This window comes from Podarcis muralis, chromosome 9 (genome assembly GCF_964188315.1).
Source record: "Podarcis muralis chromosome 9, rPodMur119.hap1.1, whole genome shotgun sequence".
NCBI classification, from domain to species: domain Eukaryota; kingdom Metazoa; phylum Chordata; class Lepidosauria; order Squamata; family Lacertidae; genus Podarcis; species Podarcis muralis.
The window spans coordinates 55295597-55307618 of NC_135663.1; the positions used below are offsets into that span (position 1 = coordinate 55295597).

General features: G+C 43.0%; 1 protein-coding gene across 4 annotated transcripts in view; it reads right to left on the bottom strand.

Moving 5' to 3' along the window:
* DLC1 (DLC1 Rho GTPase activating protein) overlaps positions 1-12022 on the bottom strand; it is a 264415-nt gene that overhangs the window by 151221 nt on the left and 101172 nt on the right. For all 4 annotated transcript variants that reach the window (XM_028745177.2, XM_028745180.2, XM_028745179.2 and 1 more), the window contains one exon: positions 7307-7340. In XM_028745177.2, coding sequence (XP_028601010.2) covers positions 7307-7340 — 34 coding nt within the window. The remainder of the gene's footprint in view (positions 1-7306; positions 7341-12022) is intronic.

Here is a 12022-nt window from a genome sequence, read left to right on the forward strand (position 1 = left end):
TCACCTGTAACCAATAAAGTTGTGGCCTAATTTTAGCCCATTAAGCCAAATTACTGTGTCCTGTATCTTTATTTCTACTGGTGGGAGGCAGGATCTCGCCACGCCAGATCCATGCCCCCAACACCTCCTTTTCTGAGAATACTTACTGGCATATGGGGTGCATGGGGTGTTGTGGGAAGGGCAGTACCTCTGGCGTGTACCTCCTTTGGAAGTAGTTGATCACCTTTGGCACCCACCCTGCACTCAGCTCTCACCTGTAGCTCCTAGAAGCTGTTAGCATGTGACAGTGGCCACACCCTGGGAATGGCTTTGGCTGGACGGCTAAACCAGGTGAGGGTAGCCGATAAGTCTCAAACACTTGGTGAGTTAGGGACTACCTCTGCATGTGAAGACAAGCTCCAGAGTGGACAAGACCAATAGTGGGTCCAGCAATCAAGAAAGCGGTTTGTGCATGTGCTGTAGAGGGAAGTGAGGGGCAGATGGGACTTGGCAGCCTGGGAAGGTAGCCCATCTAGGAGAAGGACAGCTCTGATCTGAAACCTCTGCTGCCTTGAGGGATATCTTCGAGAAGAAAAAGGCTAAGGAGTAAACCTTTCACAGATCCAGAGGGGAGTCCCTAAGACAGTTGATGGCGCCATGTATGCCTCCTTCTGGCAAATCCCCTCAACCAAGCTGATGCTCTGCTTTCCTTTGGACCACTTCAGCAAGGCCAAGAGAGGGGTCTTGTTGTCTGGCCAGCCCAGATCTCCATACACACAGCCCAGGCTTGCACCCCAGGGAGGTCACTTCAGTGCTGCCACTGTAGCACCTGGAAGAGCACTCCATTGTTTCCTGAGACAGACCGACGCCAGCAACAGTTATTGACATATGAAGCTGCTTTCTGATGAGTCAAACTGCTGGTCACTGTAGCTCAGTGTTGACTACACCTGGGATTGGGAATCATTATTTTCTTTTGAGGGTTGCCTTCCATTGATGTAATCACTTGCATGCCACATGCCACAAGTGGGCGGGGCCAAAGGTGAGCCTGACATCCTTTATCTCTCTCTCTCGCTCTCTGCTAACCCCTTTACCATTTGTTCTCTCCTTGCCACCTGCATGAAATTAGGTCAAGGACGACAGGTTGTCCATCTATAGTCTTCATTGACTGGGAGAGCTCTCCAGCCTCTCAGACAGGAGTCTTTCCCCAGCCCTTTGCCAGAGGCCAAACCGGGAATTTCTCACAGGCAATGGACGTCCTTTGCGACTGAGCTATGGCTGGCAGTACTGCAGCTAAGGGTAGGCATCCATTGCAATTGTCGCAACATGAACCTACATGCCATCTTTAACTTCACCCAGGTCCTACGTAAACCAAAGAAGGATTTGTCATTCATATGTGTATTCCCCAAACATTCCCCAACACCATGCTGAACCTGAGGGCATATACATATTTTCATTTTACCTAGTGCTAGCTAGTTACATCACTGCTTTGGACAAGGAAGCATATTCATATTTCTAGTCAGGGGAGAAGAAATTTGGCAAACAGTCTTTCCCAATCCGGGCTCTGGGCAATACAGAACTGCATTCTTCTTGTCCTGATTATTGCTTTAGCACTGAATGACAAGAAGGACATAGGCTTCCTTCTTCCAAGCAAGCAGAGGATGAAAACATTCTGAACACACAGAGATGCCCTAGAGGACCATCTGGATCTGATGGAGAAACGTAGCTGAGAATATTCCCAGGCCAACAATGACCACCAGGCACAATTCTCAGTAATGAGCGTGCATGAATGTAGAACACAAGCCGGCTTCTGTTCAGTGTACAGCACTCAGGCAGAAAGCTTCAAAGACAAGACAGCATGGTACATCAAAGGTAGTTCTCCTGGTAGCAATTATTGCCTTCCTTGCATTGAACAAACCTTGTTAGACTCCTGGGAGAACTCAGGGTGCATGAAAAAGGAGGACAGCATAACGGATGGTAGAGAAGGAGAAGCCCCACCTCTCAACTTGATTTGGCAATGCAGTTATGACGGGTACCTTCCCAAACAGAGTCAGTAGCACAGGTCATATGCTGATTTATGTATTAAAACAAATGTTACGCTTGCTTGCCCTATTTTGCTGGAAAGCCCTTCCTAACGATCATGGGAAGAAATTAGGCAGAGAAGGGTCATATATCCACAACAACATGTAAAAACACATTTTAAAACAAATGGCTTCCCCCTGAGAATTGTGGTTTGTCAACGCTGCTGGGAACTGTGACTTTGTGAGGGGTGAACTACAGTTCCCAGGATTATATATATATATTTTTTGGGGGGGTGTACTTTAAAGGTGTGGTTTGGATGAGACCTACGTAGATTGTATATAAGCCTGTGAAATAAATAAATAAATGCAAACCGTCTCACCGAGAGGCCAACAGAATGCCTGCAACTCTATGCATAACCTATAGTCACAGCCTGTTCAATGTAGTGTGCAAGCAAACAAGATTTTAACCACACATCAAAGACCGTACTTTGTCAATGCTTTGAGAAGAGGAAAGGTGTTGCTTAGCTAATAGGCATTTTGCCTCTCCCCCAAATACTGGATTCTTCTAGGGACTGCCCATTGTTTATGTAACACATCTGCACCTCACTTTTTCTGTGAAGACCTCAGGGCAGCATATCCGGGTCTGCCACATTTCATCCTCCTAATAGCATACCGTGATTTAACTGACTTGCTCTGAGCATGGGTGGGAATCTCTGGCCTAGCTGGTGTTGTGGGACTGCAGATCCCATCAGCCGCAGCCAACATGACTAATGGTCAGAGCTCATGGATATGGTTGTCCATCACAGCTGGAGGGCTATCACAGGTTAGCCACCCCTGGCCTAAAACCTTCAAATAAGCTTCAGTCCAGGACTCCCTGATCCTAGTCCTCTGCACATACACTTAACAGTATGGGTGCTGATGTTTCTGTGGTTGCTGCCATGGCAGCCCAAGTTTGAGAAAAAAATGCTTGATGCCTTCTTTACAGTGATGCATCTAAGTAATGTTAATGGTCCTATGGGGAGGACCTCCCTGTTGTCTGCATTACTTCCATTGTGAAGCACAATGCCCTTCCATACTTAACTGTGGCTACATTGGCCAGCTGTAATCCCAGTTGCATAGGAGCCAACTCCTAGGGCCATGGGGGCTTTGGCCCCCATAATAAAGGGGGTCGGGCCCCCACAAAGTTGATGGGCATTCCCATTCAAATGGTGTGTGTGCACTGTGTCATATGATCAATTATGTGGGGTGGGGCTTACCGGGGGCCCCACAATATTTTGTTCAAGTTGGTGCCCCTGCCCAGTGCCCTCTGGCCTGCCCATGCCAGCCAAGGTGCTGGCACAGAGCTTGTTTGCCACTGTCCTCCTCATCTGCCACTCTCCTTCAGCCAAAGGAAAGCCCTCTAGGTCCCTCTGCCCACTTTCTTTGCGAAGCAGGAAGTCGCAGAGGCCCAGTGAACCTGCCTATGACTTCAGGGCTGTCAACCTGACTTGACAGCTCATGCTGGCTCACTGGGAAAGCCCCCTCCATGGATCAGACTCACAGAAGGAAGATGAGATAAGGGAGGGGAGAGCAAGCGAGCTGATCTTTTCAATCAAAGCATATCTGGATTGTTGACACATAATGCTCATGCAGTATGGTTTTTTTGCCTAACAGACACTGTATTAAACTGGAGGGGCATTTATTGGTTTCACCAACAGGCTTAAAAAAAGAAGCAGCAGCAGCAAGGAATTCACTGAAAGACAGAACCCTTAAAACTTTCTCCTCTTCCTTAAAAAAGAAAGGAAGGCTGACACGCTCCTTAACATGAACTGTTAAGCAGGAACTATGGTCGTCATCACGCTTTCTCCCAGCCCATAAATGCCAATGGAGCAACCAAATGCAATAATATGTCCATTAAAATTTATTGGCGTTTGGCAGTCACCCATGCAGTTCAGGAAGCAATGCTGGGACTGCTTTTGCAGAGTGACAAGCTGGAAAGGTTGAAAATGCTCATTTGACAGAGAAGTGCTGGTCAGGCCAGCAGGTTGATCACCACATAGCTGAAAGCCAAAACCAATGGAAGTCAGTTCACATAATAGCGGAGTTATGCATTCATGGGGAGCGGGGAAGACTCCCAATAACCCTAAATTTAGTAAGGGGGTAGAATACTTCATAGAGACGTGACAGTCTCCACCAGAGGCACAGAGTGGGGCCCTGGGGCACACATTTTTGAGGGGGTGCAATCAGCCGCCCCTACGACAGGCACAAAGCCCTGGCAGCTGAGGCACAGAGGCAGGCAGGTTAGTTTTGTGGGCAGGTGGATGGAGGCAGGCTCCGTTCACCCTCCGTGTGGGCTCTGGAAGCACCCCTCTGGTGTGCCCCACCCCAGCTGCCCAGTCCACCAGGAGGGCGCAACGATTTCCCCACCCCGGGCACTGGCAACCCAAGTTACGCCACTGGTCTCCACTGTGCCTCATTCCCAGGGAACACAAACCCTGGTTAAGGGCCAAGACCCCTGGAATCTCATTACTGCTCAGCAGAGATTGGGGTGGCCGGTAACAGTATCAAAAACTAGGAGAAGTGGGAAAGGATCTTCTTTTTGGCAAAGAAATGCATACAGTCGTACCTCATTTTGCGGCTGGGATCTGTTCCGGAGCCCTGGCCGCTAGCTGAAAAGGATGCAGGGCAAAGTGCTGTGTCTGCACACAGAGTGGTTTGCGCTTCTGCGCATGCACAAAGTGTGATTTAGTGCTTCTGCGCACGGACGAGCAACAAACCCAGAAGTAACCCATTCCGGTACTTCTGGGTTTGCCTTGGACATTCACCGGAATGGATGCTAGACAAGGCGGACGTTCGCGGATGTATTACTGTATATGTTTTGGGTCTTTTGCAGACATGCAAGACCTGAAGTGCTCTAAAAAATAACTAAGTGTGATTGCATTGCTTATACATTTGTAGTCCATTGAAGCTTTTTGTAGATACTAGCGCTATGCATGGAGGTGTAGCATATGGAGGGGGAACAGCACTGTGCCTCCTGGCTCCACACAGATGTAATGCTGCAGTGGCGTGTGACAGGGGGCTAATGCTGTGTCACTTCATCCCTTAACCGGTGAATGAAGTGCCCACACTGTGGCTCCATACTGAACATGTGCATGTTGATCAAATATTTCTTCAAAGAGGAAGTCTGATTTAATTGCTAGACTGCCTTTCTGGGCCAAGTCTTTTCAAGGTAGCATATAAACATTAAAACATCATCATCATCATCATCATCATTATCATCAATTCTAAAATTACAAAAACAACATTTAAAAATATTCTACAGCTAGCCAAAAGCACTTATCACAAGCCAGAGCAATAAAACTACACTATATCCAATAAATATGCCTGGCTATTTGCCCTAGTTGTTCCACATCTGTACTCTGGGCTGGGGTGAAAGCAACTGAGGAAGAACCGAGGCTGACTGAAGAATTAATTTTCTGTCTCTTTATGAAGACATGTACATTTGTGCTTAGCTCCTTCTGAGAGAAAAGGCATTTTTTTATTTATTTAGCAGAATCCCTTGCATTTTCCGTGCCTGCTTAAAGAAGATAACTTCTTTAAAAAATAAATCAGCTCTTTTGGCGATATCTGAAAATACTGTGGATGCAGAACGCTTGTGATTTTTTTACCAACCTTACAAGCCAAAATCGACTGGAAGAAGGAAAAAGGACAGGGAATTTAATCAAAATACTTTTGTAAAAGCTATTGCAGCCTTTAATGCTTTCTTACTAGAGTTCCACTTAGATCAAAGTTTAAAGCATTCTGGCTCACCAGGCAGTTTTTAAAAAAGCATCTTGTTTACTGACAGAGGAGCATGTCGGCAGTGACTTTTAAAAGGCCTTCCTGCTGAGAGCTCACACACTGCGGCTTGACCCATCTTGTCATCACTCAGTCACTTTATAGTCTTCAGTTCCTCTCACCATCTGGTGGCATCGTGAGGATCATACAGTGCCTGATGCTGCAATCAGAGACTAGAAGAAGCTTCCAACAGCTAAGGATCCATTTTAATTGCCTCTGTATTTTTCTACTTGCAGATCAAAGGTGTCACAGAAAATTACTAGTTCAAGATGCTGGTGTCTACTGAGAACCCGTGTAGGGCAGCAGATGGACTTGGGTTGGGGAGCTTAAGTTTGAATCCACGGTCAGCCATGAAGCTCATTGGGTGGTCTTGTGGAAGTCTCTATCTACTAGATGTCACCCAGCTCCAGTTAATAATAAAATGTACACTGCTCCAAGATCTTTGCAAGGAAAGGCAGGGAACTGCTATTGTGGTAAACAAGCAGTTACCCAAATATCATTTTACAGGAAAAAATGGCAACATCTTACAAAACCGTCTAGCCTTGTAGATACAATGAACAATGTAGTAACCAACAAAACGAGTCAAAACAGACATGAGCTACTGTTATCCTACGTTATCCACAGACTGGGCACTTTCAGAAAGTTACTGTTTCCAAAGGGATTCAATCACATACGAGCAGATTCACTGCAAGTAAAGCCGATTTAGTACTCATGTACAACAAGCTTGCTTTTCTTCATAAAACCAGACTTTTTGCAAGAAGGAAAGTGTTGGGAAAATGCATTAGACAACAATTGCTTGAGGCAACAAACGTCATCTAACTTCCCACAAACAAATCAGAAGAAACAGTCAACATCATCTAGCTTATCCACAAATTTTGGGCAAACAAATCAGGATGAACGCTCAATGAACAAAGAGGGGAAGAGATGGAATATGAAAAGCTTGGGGTCCTGTCCTCTGACCACAAAGAGCCTCTAAATTTAGGGTCTAAAATATTGTATACAACATTGTGGAGAATAGACCCTGATCACAAACAGTTGCCATCCAGTCTTCTGAAAGTGTGTGCCAATCTTTTTCACCGTTAATTCCCCCTCGCCTGCCACATCAGGCAAAAGTACTAAGCCACCAGCCAACCAGATAATATCAAAGACTGACCAATAAGAAATCAAGATCCTGGTATATAAAATGTTTGCAGCAACCATATTGCCTCTTATCATACCAGTTTAACAAAACCGTTCATGTTGTGCACTTTTCACAAATCTTTGCTACAATCAGACACTACTTTTCCCCCCTGGCATGGAATAGCACTGCTGCTGATGAACACCCAGCAGTTGTACAATATTATTTCTTGGGTTTCTTGTTTTTGCACCACCTGCTGAAATTTCAGCTCCGCTCTTTCCACGACGATATGCAAACCAAGGTTGTACAAAAATTAAGTTAGGGGCAGAGACCAAAAGAAAACAAAAACAAACGGGGGGACCCGTCATTCACTCACCGGCCTTCTCCTTTTCTGTAAAAATTGGCATGGCCTGCAAAGGAAGGAAAAGATGTTACATTTCTAAAAGCAGAATTAAAAAAAATGGAGATGAATGATCACACATGCATCTCTGCCTCTCAGTATTCTTTCAGACATCCATATGAGATAAAATTAACACAGTTGCTGGTTAGGAGTGACATCATGAGGCAGTCTCTGCTCACCACCCACGCATGTTCATTCGTTCATTTGGGTCCCCCCTCCCCCCAATCTATAACAATACCTTTGCCTGCTTATTTGTCTGCTTGCAGCTCCCTGTTCATTCATCTAGCTTGGCAGAAGCTCTCCAGGGTCTCAGGCAGAGATCTTTCAGTTCACTTGATACCTGATCTTTTCCTTTTTTTTTTTTATAATATTTTTTATTGCGTTTCTTTTCATAATTTTGTACATTTCAAACCATACAGAATAAATCCAATACAAGAAACAATTTTTTGATTTTTTTTTACAGAAAAAAAACATTGTACTTCCCCACACCTTCCAGATCTGCATTCTTTGCAATAACCATATCAGCAATTTGTTACCTTATTTCAAACCTTGTTACCACTTTCAATTATTATGTAACCGTTATTCAATAAATTATATCTCAAATTTGATGCCTTTAAAATAAACATAATATGGTTGGTTCACTTTGTCTTCTTTTCTCTTTTATCACTTATTTTGCCATTTACTTAATCATATTTGCTAAAGCATAACATTTCCAATAACATGCACTATCTTAGGATTCATACAACTTATAATATTTTTGCAAATAGTCTTTAAATTTTTTCCAGTCCGCCTCAACCGATTCTTCATCCAAATCTCGGATTCTGCCGGTCATTTCAGCTAATTCCATGTAGTCCATCAACTGCGTCTGCCATTCTTCCAACGTGGGTAAATCTTGTGTCTTCCAGTTCTTTGCAATGAGAATTCTTGCTGCTGTAGTAGCATACATAAACAACGTTCTGTCTTTCTTTAACACTTTCTGGTCCACCATGCCCAGCAGGAAGGCCTCTGGTTTCTTAGGGAAGGTATACCTAAATACCTTTTTCAATTCATTATAAATCATTTCCCAGAAAGCCTTCACTTTTGGACAGGTCCACCAGAGATGAAAAAAGGTACCTTCTGCCTCCTTACATTTCCAACATTTGTTATCAGACAGGTGATATATCTTAGCTAGCTTGACTGGGGTCATGTACCACCGGTATATCATTTTCATAATATTTTCTTTCAGGGCAGTACATGCCGTGAATTTTATTCCGGTGTTCCATAACCTTTCCCAGTCTTCAAACATAATGTTATGTCCAACATCCTGTGCCCATTTTATCATGGCAGATTTAACTGTCTCATCCTGTGTATTCCATTTAAGCAGCAAGTTATACATTCTTGATAATATCTTAGTTTTTGGTTCTAACAGTTCTGTCTCCAAATTCGATTTTTCCACTTGGAACCCAACTTTTTTATCCATTTTAAAAACCTCTTGAATTTGAGCATAGTGTAACCAGTCTCGCACCTTATTTTTTAATTTGTCCTGACTCTGCAGCTTCCAATTGTCTCCAATTTTTTCAATTATTTCCCAATACTTCGGCCAATGAGCCTCCATATTGGGCCTTTTTCTGGCCTTGGCCTCCATCGGTGATAACCACCTCGGGGTTTTACTCTCTAATAAGTCTTTATATTTCATCCAGACTGCAAAAATTGCTTTTCTGACAATATGGTTTTTGAACAATTTATGAACTTTAACCTTGTCATACCACAAATATGCATGCCAACCAAATGCATTATCAAAACCTTCCAGATCTAGGACATCAGTGTTTTCCAGCAACAGCCAATCCTTCAGCCAGCAGAAGGCTGCAGCTTCATAGTATAACCTCAAGTCCGGCAGGGCAAACCCTCCTCTTTCTTTCGAGTCAGTTAATATTTTAAACTTTATTCGAGGCTTTTTGCCCTGCCAGACAAACTTAGATATATCCTTCTGCCATTTTCCAAAACATTCCACTCTGTCCACGATCTGTAGGGTTTGGAACAAAAATAACATTTTCGGCAATACATTCATTTTTATAGCTGCGATTCTACCCAACAAGGAAAGTTTCAATCTTGACCAAATTTCTAAATCCTTTTTAATTTCCAACCAACATTTTTCATAGTTATCTTTAAATAAATTCAAGTTTTTGGAAGACAAGTGAATCCCTAGGTATTTCACTTTCTTAACCACATTTAGTTCTGTTTCTCTCTGAAACCCCTCTGTTTCTGTAGATGTCAAATTTTTGGTCAAAACCTTTGTTTTTTGTTTGTTTAACTTAAATCCCGCCACCCGACCAAACTCTGCTATAAGTTCTAAAACTCTTTTTGTACTGGGTTCTGGCTCCTGTAGTGTCAAAACTAAGTCATCTGCAAATGCTTTCAATTTATATTGTTTCACTCCGACCTCTATCCCTTGTACCAGCCGGTCCTCCCTAATCATGTTCAGTAGCACCTCCAGGACTGAAATAAATAAAAGAGGGGATAGAGGGCACCCTTGTCGTGTCCCTTTTTCAATTTTAAATTCCTCCGTCACCACATTGTTCACTATTAATTTAGCTTTCTGTTCTGAATAAATAGCATCTATTCCATTTTCAAACCCCCGTCCCACTCCCATCCCTTCCAAGTTTTTCTTCATAAACATCCAAGATATGTTGTCAAAAGCTTTCTCCGCATCAATAAAGATTAACACCGCCCTTGTGTTCCTATTGGTTTGCAAAAGTTCCAAAATGTCAATGATGTTTCTGGTGTTTTCATATAAATGTCTACCAGGGAGAAAGCCTGCTTGGTCCTTATGAGTTACTTCATTCAAAACCCTTTTAAGTCTGCTTGCCAAAATGTCTGCAAATATTTTGTAATCCACATTCAGGAGTGAGATGGGACGGTAGTTCCTAAGCTGCGTCTTTTCAGATTCTGACTTAGGTATCAATGTGATGAAAGCTTCTTTCCACGTTTCTGGTGCCCTCTTCCCGTCCATAATCTGGTTGCATACCTCCATCAAAGGTTGTATCAAATAGTCCTTCAAAGTCTTATAGTATTTGGAGGTAAGCCCATCCGGGCCTGGAGATTTGCCTAGTTGCATACTCTGAATGGCACCTTCGATTTCCTGTGAAGTTATTTTAGAGTTCAAGATTGATCTTTTATCTTGAGTTATTTTAGATAATCCATTTGACTTTAGAAATTGTTCTATCTCGAATTCTTTCTGAGGCCCCTGTGCATACAGTTCTTTAAAATATCTGTGGAAGCACTTCCTAATTTCCTCTGGTTTCTGAATCATTCTTCCTTCAATCTCTAGATTTGTAACTGTATTTAACTTTTGCCTTTTTTTCAGCTGCCAAGCTAGCAGCTTTCCACATTTATTTGCTGATTCAAACGATCTTTGCTTCATCTGTTTAATTTTCCATTCAATTTCTTGATTTATTAATTTAGAATATTGTGCTTGATGGAATTTGATTTCTCTCAGCACCTCCTTTGACTTTGGGTTGGTTCTCAATTTTTTCTCTCCCTGATGTATCTTCTCCAATATTTTCTCCTTCTTTCCATTCCAGAGCTTTTTCTTGATTGAATTTTGCTGTATGAGAAACCCTCTCATGACCGCTTTGCTAGCGTCCCAGATCGTTCTTTTTTCTACTGTAGTGTTCAAATTTATCTCAAAGTAGTCCTTTAACGTTTTTTGGGCCTTTTTGACGATCTCTTGATCTCTTAAAAGAGTGTCATTCATCCTCCATCTGAAGGAACCGGTTTGAGTAAGTCTGAATTCTAGTTTCAAGGCGTTGTGGTCGGAGCATGTTTTTGGGCAGATTTCCACCTTTCTGGTCTTGGGTGCCAGCCCTCTAGACGTCCAAATTTGGTCGATCCGTGTCCAGGACAGGTGGGCCTCAGAGAAAAAAGTTCCTTCTTTACCTAGGGGGTTCTTTGTCCTCCATATGTCAATCAAATCCAAGTTGTCAATCAGTTCAAAAAAGGTTTTAGGCAGTCTTCCATCTGATGTTAGATTTTGATTTTGAGACTTATCCATATGTGTAGACACCACTCCATTCATGTCTCCCATCATTATGATGTTGTTATAGTCCAAATAGTCCAGCATAGTCTCATGCAGCTTCTTAAAAAATTCTGATTTCCCGTCATTTGGCGCATATATTCCCAATATCAAAATTTTTTCTCCTTGTGTCTGAATTTCAATCGCCAAAATTCTTCCTTGCTCATCTTTGAATACAAATTTTGGTGCCAGGCTCTCCTTAGCATATATCACCACACCTCTTTTCTTGACCTTGTCAGATGAAATAAATTCTTGGCCTAGTCTTTTATTGACTAGAACTTTCCTGTGGTGCCTGGTCACATGGGTTTCTTGTAAGCAAATAATGTCCAATTGTTCTTTCTTCAATATGTGAAATATTTTCCTTCTTTTTTCCGGGGAGTTTCCGCCATTTATATTCCAACTAAGTAGCTGCAGGGACATCCTGTACTATTTTGTTGCACCTAGAGTGGTGTTTCTTCTTTGTCCTCTGGTTCCGAGGGTGTAGGGCCTGGTCCACCTCCAGACGGTGTCCCAGATTGTGGTAGAGGCCAATGTGCTGCTGCTTCTTTTTGGAGATCTTCTCCGTGATCATGCAGGAACTTTTGTAAGTCCTCTGGTGTTCTTATTTTTACCTTCTTCTGCTTGTAAGTAAAAGATAGTCC